The sequence below is a fragment of the Gracilinanus agilis genome, chromosome 1 (assembly GCF_016433145.1).
Source record: "Gracilinanus agilis isolate LMUSP501 chromosome 1, AgileGrace, whole genome shotgun sequence".
Lineage (NCBI taxonomy): Eukaryota > Metazoa > Chordata > Mammalia > Didelphimorphia > Didelphidae > Gracilinanus > Gracilinanus agilis.
In genome coordinates this window covers 613,982,703-613,998,911 of record NC_058130.1, presented here as the reverse complement: position 1 = coordinate 613,998,911, position 16,209 = coordinate 613,982,703, and the positions used below count along the sequence as shown (strand labels likewise).

At 39.0% G+C, this 16,209-nt stretch overlaps 1 protein-coding gene across 1 annotated transcript in view; it reads right to left on the bottom strand.

The window, feature by feature from the left end:
* Positions 1 to 15,803, bottom strand: part of LOC123254763 (coagulation factor XIII A chain-like) — a 22,523-nt gene extending 6,720 nt beyond the window's left edge. Inside the window, exons 1-3 of the mRNA XM_044683700.1 lie at positions 15,681 to 15,803; positions 14,354 to 14,412; positions 10,718 to 10,865 (exon numbers count right to left, since the gene is read on the bottom strand). Of these exons, the coding sequence (XP_044539635.1) occupies positions 10,718 to 10,847 (130 nt within the window). The 5' untranslated portion in view covers positions 10,848 to 10,865; positions 14,354 to 14,412; positions 15,681 to 15,803. The remainder of the gene's footprint in view (positions 1 to 10,717; positions 10,866 to 14,353; positions 14,413 to 15,680) is intronic.
* Between the last annotated feature and the right edge of the window lie 406 nt (positions 15,804 to 16,209).

Below are 16,209 nucleotides of genomic sequence, written 5' to 3'. Positions count from 1 at the left end.
AGAGAGAGAGAGAGAGAGAGAGAGAGAGAGAGAAATTGGGGGAGGGAAGAGATTATTTTTAAAGTTCAAAAAGGGAAGAGAGATATCATTGCCTCTGAATTTCCTATTTCCCTTCTATGCTTGGTATTTAATTCAACTAGAAAAAAAATGAGATACTAGGTTATTGGTTTTGTTTTTGTTTTTGTTTTTTTTCCAAAGCTGAATTTGGTAAGTTAAATGTTGTGATGTATTATAAATGTCAGAATATGTAAGTCTGAGTCTTCTCTTTGGCCTCAGGTACCAGAGCATGTCCTCATGGAGGGAAGACCTGCTTCCCTATATGCCCTCTCAGAGCTCCTGGATGGATTTGAAGGCAATGCTATGTATAATCTGTGAGAGAGGCAACAAACTAAGCATGAGCTAACCACCCACAAGGAGCTTCCCAGCAACCTGCCTGCATGAGTTGGAAGCATAGCAGCCAAAATGCTGAATTGGGGCCCTTTAGGGTGATGCAGTTGGAAATATCCAGTGAGACATAAAGATGCATAGAGATACCTGCAATCTTCACACATACACATATGATACATATATCATATATATATATATATATATATTATATATATATATAGTGAAAAGAGAACTGGATTTGGAGTCAAGGGATTGAATTGAAAATCCATGCTTTGCAATGTATGCCCCTGTGTAACCAGGGACAAGTTTCTTAGCCTTTCTATGCCTCAGTTTTCCCATCTGCAAATTAAGGGGATTGAATTAGATGATGCCCAAGGTCCCTTCCAGCTTGAAATCTATGATCCCAAGTTCCTAGAGAAAGACCCTATGAACTTGAATTTGTTTAGGTCCTTCTATCAAATTAAACTGACAAGAATTGAAGAAGAAGAAGAAGGAGAAGGAGAAGAAGAAGGAGAAGGAGAAGGAGAAGGAGAAGGAGAAGGAGAAGAAGAAGAAGAAGAAGAAGAAGAAGAAGAAGAAGAAGAAAGAAGAAGAAGAAGAAAGAAGGAGGAGGAGGAGGAGTCACAGAGAAACCACTTGCTCAGTCTGATCTTTAATTTTCTTGGCTCAGCCCTACGGCATTTTTCCATGAATTCTTGTGTCTTTATCAAAACTCATTCACAGTGACTAAAATTTGAATGATCTTTTCTCATCATGATAACTATTTTGATTTGGGTCGCACTTAACACTTCACTTTTGAATTATAAATCTATCGAATTCCTGGTATCTGTCTCACTTATCCTTCTCTGCTGCTCTCTTCCTACTCAAACAAAACTTTTGCCATCTGTGCTAAAAAGCCTCTAGGAGGATCTTACCTCTACTGGAACTGGAATTTCCCAACTGTAAGCAAAACTATGGCTGTTGGCAAAAGCAAGGTCTCATGAGGAAGTTATTTTGTGGATCTGTAATTCATTCTAATGTCAATCTTACTAACAAAAGATTAAAATTCAATTCAGCTCTGAACATCCATCACAGTACAATCACAGTTGTAGCCTCGAGAAATAGATGGTTCCAGTTAGACTATTCTATTGGCTTTCACAAAGGCATTTTAAACAGACATAGTGTTTAATGAGTTAACCTGGCTACATTAGTACAGTAGACCAATATTGCAACCTGCTTTCTATCTTTATTTTTACTCTGCCTCATTATAGTACATAATCCCCAACAGAGCACTTTCCTTCCATTAGGTTGTGGTCTGAACTTGCTTAATTCTCTAGACTGACATTTGCAAGTTTACCACTCCTATAGGCTCTCTACATTCTCTAATGTTGAACAACTCTCAGAAGATATGACTTCTCTGGGGTGTCGCTTTTTGGGCCATTGTGATTAGGATGCTGGTTTTAGAATCAGAAAATCCTGGGTTCAAATCTCACACCAATTTCTTTTTAACTGCCACCCTTCACAAGTCACCACCTTTCCTCATCCGTAAAATGGAGATTAAACGGTATCTGCCACACAAAGTTGCCATAAAGAACAAAAGAGATAATGTCTATAAAATGTTTTATATCTATCATATAAGCCTCTATTATATAAATTCCTGAAAACATAAGTCTTTGGAACTCTTCATTAATCTACTTTAATGGAGAGGAGTACTGACATGGATAATCAAAAGCAGTAGATATACATTAAGTAATTTTTACTTAGCTTTGGAATGCACCATATGAAATTTTTTTGAAACAAAGATTTATTTTGCTGGATATTTGTTGCTTCATGATAAGTCATCTCTCTAGAACTAGGCTACCAAAAGGGGAAAGTCTTCTGAAATAGACACAAGAATCAGAAAAGGAAACAAACCTTCAGAAAACCAAAAATCAGCTCCTAAAATCCATAAACTGAAATTATAATTGTTCAGGGCCTCATGAAGTTATTTACTTGCATTTTGCACACAGTGCTAACTTATCTTGGTTGTCTGATTTCTAATGCCACAGGACACTAAAGTTGGGGAATGAGAAGAGAGGGACTGCTACAGGAAGACATAATAAAACCATAAAGAAATGATTACTTATGGTCCTTTCCCCCCTAACTGTACAGAAAGAAAAAGGTGAAGTTATTAAAGAAGTGAGAATTGTTATTGTCATAAGCCTGTATTGTACAGGGTGTCTCAAAAGTCTTAGCACAGTTGTGTGTTTCACTAGCTTTAAACTGCACTGAGACTTTTGGGACACACTGAACATCAAGGGATGTGTGATTATCATTTTGTGTGAAGGAGGAAAAACAGAAAAATCAAAGCACTGATTTCCACGAAATACTACAAGAACCAAAGCAAGATCATTAGCACAAGCTGGGGAGATGCTCTAAATTAGTGGGTTTTAATTTAGGATTGGTAAATTATAGTCTTTTTGCTTGTATTGTTTAACCACATTGGTCACTTACTTAATACAATTGGTTTCTTTTGTAATAATAATAAAGTAAAATAAAGTGCATGGCTTGTTATCTTTTTTTTTAAACCCTTGTACTTCGGTGTATTATCTCATAGGTGGAAGATTGGTAACGGTGGGCAATGGGGGTCAAGTGACTTGCCCAGGGTCCCACAGCTGGGAAGTGGCTGAGGCCGGGTTTGAACCTAGGACCTCCTGTCTCTAGGCCTGACTCTCACTCCACTGAGCTACCCAGCTGCCTCCCTGGCTTGTTATCTTAAAAATAAAATAAAAGAAGTGACAGCCTAATAAGAAGGAAGAATACAGAGAAAAGAACAAAAATATCTGAAAGAACTAAAAAAATTACAGTGGTCAGGAACAAAGAGATGACAGTTGACAACAAATTAATGAAATTTCCCTAAAAGGGTAATATAGGGAGTAGAGAAGAGGGTCTTGAACAAAGCCCTGAGACATAAAGGGGGAGATACACCATGATGATCTAAAGGAGACCAAGAAGATAATGTCAGTTAAGTAGAAGGAGGAGGAATAAGAGGAGAGAGACAGAGACAGAAACAGAGACAGATAAAAAATCAGAGGAAAAGAGATAGAGATAGAGATAGAGGGAGAAGGAAAGGAAGAAGGAGAAAAAGAAGGATGAAAAAGGAGAGAGGAAGGAAGGAAGGAAGGAGGGAAGGAAGGAAACAAAGAAAGAAGGAGGGAGAGTAGAGGAGAAAGAAAGGGAGGGAAGGATGAAGGGAGGGAGGGAGGGAGAGAAGGAACAAAGGAATGAAGGAACGAAGGAACAAAGTTATAATGCTATTCAAAGATAGGAGAAAGGAAGAGGGAAATAAAGAGTAATTACCCAACATTCTAACACCTACACACACACATTCCCCCCCCCCCCCACACACACACACATATTTTGAATGTGACAAGGATTCAGGTACTTGGAAAGATTGAAAGGGACTCCAGTAGTCCAGCTACTTCCTGAAATAACATAAAAGCAACTATAAAATGTAACAGAACCAAGAAAAAGACAACTAGACATGATGGGTAGAAAGAGAGATGGAAAGAGGCATCTGCTGAGGCCATATTGCCACAATGCCCTTTCATATATTTAGTTTAAAAATTGTAGAAAAAAGCAAAGGAATTGACCTAAGCATCAATGGGGGATCTTTAGAAAAAGGCATGGAGTCTGCTATCAGAGAACCAGTACTTGAAGCCCTTCTGGGTAAGAACTGCTGGACCATCTACACCATCATGGTCCAACATTGACTTTGACCTTAAGTGAAACAGTATTTACAGTAATGAGAATTGCAAATTATCCTTTTATCTCAGAGAAATATCCTGACTTACCTAAATTGAATATATCAACCCAATCGATGAGATTTTCATGTTGTACTCTAGATCTACTTTTCTGTTTGTATTCACTATACTCAGATCACAAACTAAATATTATAGCTACCACACGAAACAATATTTTAGTGCTAATAATGCAATGTTGGATCAGTAACAAGGGCTGGAGCTGGCTTTTTACCATCATTAAATTCCCAGCTAAAAGTAGTGTTTGAGAATGCAGGTGGATTATTCAAGGTGCAAGTTCCTTGATTGAGTTGGTATTGTAGTTAGCTAAATATTGTTTTTTGACCTCCAAAAAGCCACAATTTGTTGTGAATTTTTATAATCCTTTTTCTTACTCTACTGTCATTGGGGAGGTGGGGTAAGGTGAGTTGCCTTGTTGAAATGGAAGGACATCATATAGCACTAAATTATCTCTGTCAAATAATTCAAAACCATGCCCTTTCTGAAGTCATGACTGACAGGCCTAATGTGTTTAGTCATGAAATTTGACTGGAGCTAGAGCGCTCTGAATTGGAAAGCAGCAATTGGAACCAGGAGGACTTAGATGAGAATCCTGGCCCTGAGATTCACTGGCTGACTTTGATGTAGAGTTAAAAAAAAAAAAGGAATATTGATTCTGGGGCCAGAAGACCTAGTCAAGACAAGTCAACAAATGCTAATTTAGCACCTGTTAGGGGGAAAGGAATAAGCATCTGTTTAGTTCCTACTATGTGCCAGGCACTGGGCTAAGTGCTTTACAAATATTTCATTTAATCTTCACTATCCTGCAAGGTAGGTGCTATTTTTATCCTTATTTTACAGTTGAGGAAACTGAGACAAATAGAGATTAAATGATTCATCTAGGGTTACACAGCTAGTGTCTGAAGCTGAATTTGAGCCTTTTTCTTCCCGACTTTAAGCCTAGTACTTTATCCACAGTGACGCCTAACTGCCTAGATGGACCAGCCAACTGTACTTATTGTTAGAGATACAAAGAAAAGTGAAAACAAACAGTCTCTGCACTCAGAGAGCTCACAGTCTAATTGAGGTGACATGTAAATGACTATATACAAATGAAACATATATATATATGATGAATTGAAGATAATCTCAGAGAAAAAACACTAATATTAAGGAAAAGACCTATTTCTTCAAGAAAGTGGGATTTTAGCTGAGCCGTGAAAGATGCTAGAGATGTCAGGAGGTAGAGATGAGAAAGGAGAGAGCTCCAGGCATTGGGGATGACTAGTAAAAATTCCTAGAGTCAGGAGATAGAATTCCACACTAGAGAAAATGCAAAGCCAGTCCCACAGGATCAAAGGAATGGGTATCTTAAGAGAAATAGAGGAAATGAATTTTTTGACTTAGATCTTTGTACTTCCTGGTGACCAAATCACTTTTCTTCTTTTCCTTTTTTTTTATTTGAAAATTTTTATTTAATTGATTAATTTATAATATTTTTCCATGGTTATAAAATTCATGTTCTTTCCCTCCCCTCCCCCTATCCCATAGCCAATGAACAATTCCACTGGGTTTTACATGCGCCATTGATCAAGACCTATTTCCATATTATTAATATTTGTATTAGGGTGATCGTGTAGAGTCTACATCCCCAAACCTATCCCCATCAACCCATGTGATCAAGCAAATGTTTTTCTTCTGTGTTTCTACTCCCACAGTTCTTTCTCTGGATGTGGATAGTGTTCTTTCTCATAAGTCCCTCAAAATTGTCTTGGATTATTGCATTGCTGCTAGTAGAGAAGTGCATTATATTCACAAATGTAACAATAACGAGGAGTCATTTTATGAATGCAGCCACTCCTTCTCTGGCTCCTTTTTGTCCCATTCCCCTTACACAAATCACTTTTCCTTCTTGAAATTTACTTAAAGTACATTAATTTGCTTGTACATTGGAGCAGCTTGTACATTGGCTCAGTGAATAGAGCACCATTTCTGAGGTCAGGAGGACCTAGTTTCAAATCTGGCTTCAGACACTTCCTAGCTGTGTGACCCTGGGCAAGTCACTTAGCCCCAATTACCTAATCTTTATCATTCTTTCCCCTTAGAATAGATACTTGTATGAATTTTAAGACAGAAGGCAAAAGATTGCTTGACCATTAAATAGGTATTTAGATACTGTTTTGTTTGTGTTATGCTTATTTATATATGTGTTCCACCCCTTTTACTAGACTGCAAGCTTCATGAACACAAGGATGATATCATATTTATCTTTTTTTATCAATCCACCCCCAAAATATAGAGTCATGGACAGGGAATTCACAAATATTTGTGAAATATATTAATGGCACTCAGTGGTAGTAAGTCCAAGTGGCAAGGGAGATATATTTTCACATTCTGGACACTAACAAATTGCAGAAATAATGTGTCCAGCTCTGAAAGAGTGAGTCTTCCTTCACATCTTCCCAGGGGGAAAAGATTTAGAGAAAATAGGGCATATTTAGTACCAGGAAACCCACAGTGCTAATTATTTTTAACTACAAAACAGAGGTCTGAATGTTAGGGGCCTATTAGCTTACTTCTAGCCTTCTTATTCACAAAAGTTAGCAGGCAGCATTTCTCAGGGCCATTCTGGATTCCCTGCTGAGCTTCTTAAAGATCTCCGATACTTCTGACATTTACTTTCACAGACTCTTCGAGGTGGAGGAGACCTCGGAGGTCATCTGGATCCAGCTAGTGGCTGAAAAGGAATCCCTTCTGGACAACCTGATGATGCTGGCCCTCTGGCCATTCATCCCTCAGGGGAATTATCCCTCTGGGGATCACTCCAAGTATATTTGAGCCATGGTCAATGGATTAAACCAAAACAACGATCAATTTAAATGATGTTCAATTCAGTCTGGCCTGGATGACCTCCAAAGTCCCAACCAGCTAGAAATCCTGTGACCGGTTTATTTGCCAGGGCTTCTGTGTTTGTTTAGTTTTTAAACTGAGTCACTTGAATTAACTGGTTGTCTGGCTGGGTGGGGGTGCTGTTGATACAGTCTTAGACTTCATGTTCAAGAGGCATCACAATTTCTGTCAAGACACATATGCTGTTCTTAGAGAAAGAGCTCTAGGAAATGGATCCCTTGGGTTTTGTAAATCACAAAGATCTCTTTTTATTAACCTACTGTTGGAGCCAGGCAAAATTCTGAAAGAAGTGGGCAAATTTTGGGGGTCCCCCAACTTACCTTTCTATTCTCTTTTGAACTTTTTTAGTAATAGCTTTCATTTGCGTAGCCTTTTTAAGGCTTGTAGCATTTTGTATATATAATTTGATCTTCACGTTAACTCTGGAAGGCAAATACTATTATTATCCACATTTTACAAGTAAGGAAATTGAGATTAAAGAAAGCTAAGTGACTTGCCCAGAGTTGTCCTACTAGCAAATATTTTGCAAAGAAGGTGTTATTAAAAAAACTTTTTTAAAGATGAAGAAACTGAGGCTAGGTGGTTGTACATGTCATATAGTTAGTTAAATGTCAGGGGCAGGATTTGTACTTGGTTCTTGTTTATAGGGATGGGGAACATCATGAGGAAGGCACAATAGCAGGAGATGGTATCCTGCATTTTGGTCACCACAGTCTAGTTTGACTGGAAAGTAAAATTGTGTCTCACTGTACATACCACACTAAAGAGTTTGTATTTTATTCCAAAGTCCATTCAGAGCTGCTTAAGATATTTTGAGCAGGGCAATCCCATGCCTTAAAGAGATTTTTGGCTGCTATGTAGCAAATGAATAGTAAAAAGGAGTGGCTGGTAGAAGGACAAATTAAGATATTAGATATTATCCTCAATTCCTCCCTTTTCCTTTACCCAGTTTGGCAATCAGTTGACAAATTGTGCCATTTCAACCCCACGATAACTCTTACATATCTCCCCTTTTCACCACTCGTGTAGTCATTCTCCTTTCATCTGAACCTTTATTACAGCCTATAATTTGGTCTTCCTGTTTCAATCCATCCTCTGCACACCTGCTAAAATGATTTTCCTTCAATACAGGCCTGACGATGCCATTCTCCTATTTAATAAAATTCTTATGGTTTACCATTGGCTTGGGGGATCAAATGAAATTCCTCTGTTTGGCATTTAAATCCCTTCAGAACCTGGCTCAAGCATACTTTTCTAGATTTAGTATGTATTATTCTCCTTCTTGTACTTTTTGTCCTGGCCAAACTGGCCTTCTTACTAATACACAACACATCATCTACCATCTCCATGTAGAGAGAAATGAGGACCCACAATAGAGTTTTTGGGGATACCCAAGACCAGTAGAAAAGGAATGACATCTAGGGCACAAGTAAAAGGGTTGATCACCACCATCAGAGAAGAAACAGTTCTTCTTAAATGGAAGCAAAGAGAGAACTTAAGACAGGAGGCCTTCTTAGCACTTCTTAGCACTCTACAAGCCTTCACCAGAGACAAGGACCCAAGATAGAGGGGGACATTTGAACTTGGGGGAAAAGGAATGACACAAGAAGTGGGGGTTAGCCTTAGTAAGAAAAGAGACACCTCCTCCCCTTAAATGGAAGCAAAGATAGAATTTAAGACATGCAGATATTTGAATATGACAGATTTGGGGTTAGAGAGGCCTTCTTAGCATTCTTCAAGCCATCACCAGAAAACCATACAAAAACAACTCTCCTTGTTCTGTCACTAAAAAGACCTAATGAAGTCTTCATGCCTGCTGGAAGACTAGATGTCTCTTTGGTTTCATCAGCAAGTTGTTGTCAAGGGGGCACCAAAGCCTTTATATCTCTGGTCTCATTTAAAAACATAGTTAAGGCTCCCCTTGAAGACTGGGAAGCAATCTCTTAGGCTATAATAAATATCTCAGCTATTTATATATAATACTTATCATATTATATTAATATATATCTAATATAATATATAGATATTCTATACATCAAAAGAGACACCTAGGAAAACAATGCTGGCCTTGAAGTTACAAAAACCCATGAAACTAGTTTGCTGACCATGGGCAAGGTGTTTAATATCTCTAACACTTAATTTCCCCATTTGTAAAATAAGGAAGGAAAGAAGAGGAGAAAGGAATAAGCATTTGAATAGAGCCTGCTATGTGCCAGGCACTCTACTAAGCACTTTTTACAAATAATAATTCTGATTGTTTATATAGAGATATTCTACCTACCATGTTAGAGCTGGAAGAGACTTAGAAACCATCTAGTCCTACCACTCTCAACTTACAGATGAGGGACTAAGGGAAAGGGAAGTTAAATGACTTGCTCATTTAACTGTCTGGTGTGTCATTTGAACCCACATCTTTCTGACTAAAGTCCAGGACTCTACTATACCACCATAAGCCTTAATAAGCTCATGGGTATGGTAATGATCCTCAGAATCACATTATTTAACAGAGTAGGAAACTGAGACCCAATAAAGTTAAGTGACTCTTCATTGTTTGGTTGTTTCAGTTGTGTCCAACTCTTCATGACTCCATTTGGGATTTCCTTGGCAAAGATACCAGAGTGGTTGGATATTTCCTTCTACAGCTCAGTTTACAGATGGGGAAACTGAGATAAATGGGGTTAAGTGACTTGCTCAGGCTCACACAGCTAGTAAGGGTCTGAGGCTGAATTTGAACTCAGGATTCAGAATTCAGGTCTTCCTGATTATAAATCCAGTGCTCTATCCACTGGTCCACCTAAGTTCCTTGGACAGTAAGGAAATGACAGGTCTTCTGATTCCAAATCCAGTGTTAATTCACTCTTAAGGTATGTAAAGTAGTTTGTTAACTTAAATTGCTACATATTTGTCAGTTATTCTCCCTTCTTCCTTCTTTGCCCTTGCTGGCAAAGAAGACTGTAGCCAACTCATGACTTTAAACAGTTAAGGCTTTTTTTTTTTTTTTTAATTGTGGCAAAGGTACCACAAAGCCCCTGGGTAAATAGCTTGATCTACCACAGTGAGATGAATGTTTACATCTTTGTGAAAACCACCACAAACCACATTCAACAGCAAAATAGAAAGGAAGGATCATGTTCAACTAGGGAGAATGAGAACTAGCCAGTGAACATAAGATGTACCTTGGTGGCATCCAGAGCAATGAGGGGGAAGTTTCCAGAACAGTGCCCAAGGATCATTTGTTAAATTGCCCAGCCACCGATGCCAATGATCCAGAAGGGGACCGGTTGTACGGAGCCTCCCCTAGCCAGTCCCTCAGGATGAGGAAAACAGCTCGCATTGCTTTCTTTTATGACTGCTTTTGCTCGGGAAATAAATAAAGGGCTTCTTTTCCAGCCCGGCCAAAGTCTGGCACCTTTCCTAGCACTGAAATTCATAACAAACTGAGGAAGGAGGAGGTATAAGCCAGACTAACAAAACAACCATAATGGTTTGAAAAGAGAGTCTTTCCATTTGTAGATTGGTAAAATAAGGCTTGGTCATTTCTTGTTCCTTTTGGCAAGAAGAAACACAACCGAGCACACAAGGGCAAAAGACATGTAACCTTGTGACAGAGGAGTCACAGCGCCAGGCAGCTTTCAGACTATGTTATGACACACATGGCATACCTTGAGGTTTAACTCCCCTGGGCATGAGGCCCTCAAACTCCGTGGTGGGGAGCTCATCTTCTTCTTTATTGGAATTATTGGGTGGGAGAGCGCTCCTGCCGGAAAAGGTAGTCCTGGTACCTTCAGACATTGTTGGCCTTATCAGCTCCTTGAATTGAAAAAGAGGCAGAAAAGGCTACATGAAATGAGTTACCCTTGAGAGATTCAAAAACACAGAGAGAGATTTATCAGTATGTGATGGTACTTGAGATACATGTTTTTAGTTTCACATAAATAAAAAACTGAGACAGCAACAAGCATCAATTTAATGATGGAGTACAATTTCCCAAGGGCCTAGAAGATATTCTGTGTTTGTCAAAACATGAGAAGTAGGGGGATTGGGGGAAATCTCCATAAGGGGGCTTATTTGAGGAAATGAAAAATTCTAAAGATTTCATGAATTAGGGTTATTTTTTTCCATTCCTCAAAGCAATTACCTCTCTTGAGACTTTATTTTTATATATAGATACAGTCACATATGTGATCTGGATATATAAATATGCAAGGTAGAATAATAAATGCATAAGACTGGATTATCACAAAAACTTAGGATCAGGTTTTTACCAGCAGAAATTACAAAAAAAGATTGTCTTTAAGGAACCCAAACTTGTTAATTAATGCAGATTAGGTGATACAGAGGATTGATCACTGGACCTGGAATCAGGAAGATCTGAGTTCAAATTTGGCCTCAGATATTTAATAGTTCTGTGATCCTGGGCAAATCAGTTAACCACTTTAAGCCTCAATTTCCTCATCTGTAAGATAACAATAACACCTCCTCTCTTACAGGGTTGTTATGAAAATTAAATGAGATAATATAAAGTTGTAAAGTTATCTGCAAACCTTTAAGTGTTATGTACATATTATCCCTGATGATGATTAAGATGCCAGGATACTGTGGAAATGGTGCAAATCATTTTAGGTTGCAAAAAATTTAGCACCTACAAATATATTTCAAAAACTCACTACTTTTCATAAACTAATATTTCAAATCCCCATGCTAAAAATAGAGAATTCACATATCCTTGAGAATTCAACAGCAAAAACTATACTGAATTGGAGCATTACCACAGACAAAACCTTAGCCCACAATTGCTTGGACACAATACTCCTCTGTAAAATATTAAGAATAATGTTCTTAATACATGCTGCCATGACAAATACTTATGATCTCTAAGTTATGTGGCAGAAAAAGCTTTTAAAATATTGATGCTTAACAAAAGAAATCAAAACTGTGTGGGAAAAGGATGAAGTATATTATCCTCTCAACTGTCCTGGCTGTTACTGGAATCATCTTTAAAATGCTTTCAGTGAACCTACAGAGAGGAGCTGAGCTTGCATCTTAAAACTTTTATTCAAGTAACAAAAGACCATTATTTTGTAAACCCAGGAACTCATTCACATAATATTAAGTAGAAAAGAATAATAGCAGGATAGTATCTTCTCCAGTGACCAGTCTTATCTGAACTCCATCAGAAAAGATGGAAATGAGATGCAAACAATTTATCCAGCACTTTGCATTTGTTAACTCATTTGATCATTTGACAGTGAAGCAAAATGATGTCAACAGAGCACATCCTTTTGGGGGGGCAGAAGTTCTGACCTGGTAGTTTCATTGGGATATGAAGCTGCATCTTAGTGAGTTGACTAGGACACTGAGAGGTTGAGTGACTTAGCTAGTGTCATGTAGCCAGCATGTCGGAGATGGCACTTGAACCCAGGTCATCCTATCTGCAAGCACAACTCTCTTTGTACTACATATCAATTCCTCTCAGGGTAAGTAGCATTATTTCCTGTTTGCTATTAGGATACAGACTCAAGCAAGTTAAATAATCCAAGGACACAGGACTACGTAAGTGGAAATAAGATCTAATCCCAGAGCTTCTGACCCCCAAATCCTTTGCTCAAAAGTCTTTCTCAAATTCTTCCTTTGAAATTATCTTTTGAGATGGTTTACAGCTACACATGAAAACCACCATACTAATTAAACCATGTTGATTTGTTGTTATTGAGTATACTGTATGAAGTGGTATCTAAATGAAAATTTGAAGGAATTCCAGTAAAGTTTCAATTGGCAGGAATAAGTATATAGTTTTATCAAAGTGACTAATCTAAAGGGGACAACCTATTTTTGTATCTGTATATTCTGGTATTCTTTTTTTTTTTTTTTTAATAAATTTCAAAGGGTTGCTGGGTAGCTCAATAGACTGAGAACTAGGTCTAGAGATGAGAGGTCCTAGGTTCAGATCTGGTCTCAGACACTTCCTAGCTGTGTGACCCTGAGCAAGTCACTTAACCCCCCTTATGGCTCTTCTGCCTTGGAACCAATACACAGTATTGATTCTAAGACGGAAGGTAAGGTGTTTTTTTTTGTTTTTTTTTTTAATGAATATCAGACAAATTTACACAGTTGAGCCTAATGGTCAGATACAAATTAGTACTGTATGGCTGAGGGAAAAAAGCTAAAGAAGTGAAGGGAAGAGTCGGAGACAGACAGACTACCAGAAAGAGAAAGACGAAAGGAAAGGATTAAGAGGGAGAGAAAGAGGCAGTAAAAGGGAGAGAAAGTATGTTATCTGGAAGGTAGATTGGAGAAAGTTGGGTGTGAAACACACTAGGACACATTATGGGGTTTCTCCTGCTGCTTTGGGAGACCTCTGGGGCAGAAGGTGAAGAATGGGTATGGAAAGAAGGAGGGTTTGATAACAGAGTGCTTATGTTTGTTGAGGATAAGTTCATAAAAAATAAAAAAGTCAAAAGAGAAAAGAAAGAAATCGGAAGGAGCTGTCTGTTTGAAGATGAAAGTCTGAAGAATGACACTTTGGAGAGCGACAGGGGTGTTGAAGTGTCTGCAGAAGTCCCAAGAGCTCTGAAATGTACAGACCTGGAGGGAAGCGATTTCACTTCAGGGGCAGGGGAGAGTTTATTTCTGGTAAAGTTTGGAATACACATTAGAGAGATTCGAACAAACCGGTCTGGAGCCAGGATCAGCCCAGCTGCCAATTCATTTTATCAAAGTTGCTTAGATTGAAATGCGCACACTCAGTCACGTCTCCTGCGTCCCCCGTTAATTAACCTCCAGCAGCCACGCACACCAACACCTCTTCCCCACCCCACCCCACCCCCGCCCCCAACTCTCCATCTTCCCTTTGCCCTTCTATATTCCTCTCTCTGCTTGGTGCCTTGGAGTGCACAGAATAATCCCTAAATTTAACGCCACCAGGTGAACTTTTTTGAAAGTGACACGATCCAGCCTTAGGAATTCCTTTCTACAGATTTGAGAGAAAGTGGCCCTTCTGTGGTCTAGGTCAGAGCTTGTGATGAAAAGTCCAAAAGACCGGAATAAGAGAAAGTGGAAGCTTTTTAAAAGAGTTCCCCCTTCTTCTCCCACGCAGCAGCAGTTGGCGGTGGCGGCGGCAGCGGCGGCATCTGCAGCAGCAGCAGCAGCAGCAGCAGATCCCTTCTGCTGAGAGAAGCTGCCGCTACTGCAGGGACCTAGGCAGAAGGTGTGGGTGATAGCTCGGTATAAGTAAGTCAGAGTTTAGGGTTCCAGTACGAAAGAGGAGATTTACTTTAATTTTTGTGTGTTCCTTTTACCTGTCGTTTCGAAGCTCCCCTGAGTTCGCTGTCCTCTCCTCCTGGAAGACTTCCTCAAGCTGGACAGAGTATGTCAGAGAAAGGAAAGAAATACCAGAAGTTGGGGGCTCTTAAGTAATTTAAAGACCTCCCTCCCTCCCTTTCTATTTTCCTCCCTCCCCCTTTTGGAGAGGGTTGGGTTTCCTCCTCCCCCTTCTCCCTAACAGCTGGAGCCAGGATTTCAGTCCACTCCCATTCACTCATTCCTATCTTTCTTATTCCAAAGAGATCCCACCCTTCCCCTGTCTTTCATCCTTGAGATGTCAATCTTCCAAAAAGTTAATCTTAATTCCCTTACTCTGCTTACCCTACCCCATGTTCTTCTCCTCCAACCCCTGGGTTATTTATATTTCATACTATGTCTCTGCAGTATTTAAAAATTAGCTTTCATGGCTTTGGGGTGGGGGGACTGCCAATATGAAGATATATTGAGTAGCCATTTGTGACAATGTGACAAGTGTGGCACATAACAATTGTGACCTGAAAGAAGGCAGAGAAACAAAGTTGGAGATAGACGTGTATACTCTCCAACAATCCATTTGGCCTCAACCATGACCCGATCATCACCACAGCAAGTGGAATCGATGTCTACCCCATACACATCACTATATGAAGGCAAAGATTATTTTCAGGGAAGTTTGGAAAAACACATGCATCCACATTTTAAATACTCTTTGAAAAGAAAGAATCTTTTCCTCAAGGTTTCTTATTTATTGTCCCAATAAATTTTCTATTTATTTCATTTGAAGTACTCCAATCATTATGAGAAAAGTAAGTTATATATGACATATTTTGATGGTCCTAAGTTAATAGAGTGACTTTCAGTACTAAAAATGTTTATGAAAAACAATCTGTACAAGTATAATATATGTGTGTATAAAATTCCTTCAAATTTCCTTTTAATTCCATGCTTTTAAATTTCCAAGGGAAAGATGATAATCCACCAACATTTAACAATGTGCTGTCTGCTGGGATGGGAGGTGTGCGTGTGTGTTGCGGGGAAAGTTCAGTTAAACTAAATTCTTACCTTCTAGTAGCCTGAAACCTAGGAAAGAACAGCTAGGTCCTACAGTGGATAAAATAGAGTCATCTTCATGAATGTAGATCTGGGCTCAAACACTAACTGTATGACTTTGAGCAAGTCACTTAGCCCTACTTGCCTCACTTCCCCATCTGTAAAATGAGTTGGAGAAGGAAATGGCAAACCACTCCTATACTCTTTGCCAAGAAGGCCCCAAATGAGGTCATGAAGATTTGGACATGACTGAAAACAACTAAATAGACTTACCGTATGTAGCTCTGTTTTCTCTTTCTCTTTTTCTGCTATTTAACTCTCTTTCTGCTTTATTTCTCTTAATTTCTTCCTTCCTGTTAATGTGTTAAACCTGTTTATGCTAGGCACACTGCTTACCCTCACTCATGACACTCTGGGCTACCTAAGGAGGCTGTTGACCCTAGACTTAATCTCACTATAGGACAGTCCTTATCTGCCATACCCTCTACAAGTCTCTACAACAACACCTATGAGCCTTATCTTCTGTGTCCCTCTGGTTAACATCTGCTCTCAATTTCTTATAGTTCCAGGAACTAGGACATATTTAGTAATAGAGCTGATAAAGAAAGGCTTGCAGCTCTCAGATTAGATTGGCCCTCTGGCCACTTCACCTCTGTTTGAATTCTGAGCTGTTATTTTGGATCCTCTCTGCAACACACCATAACACCAGTAACCACAAGGCTCACCACAACTGATGTTCCACACTTGATGTTAGGTTATCATTGCACAAAGCCTATTAGATTTGAAAACTCTAAATCGCCAG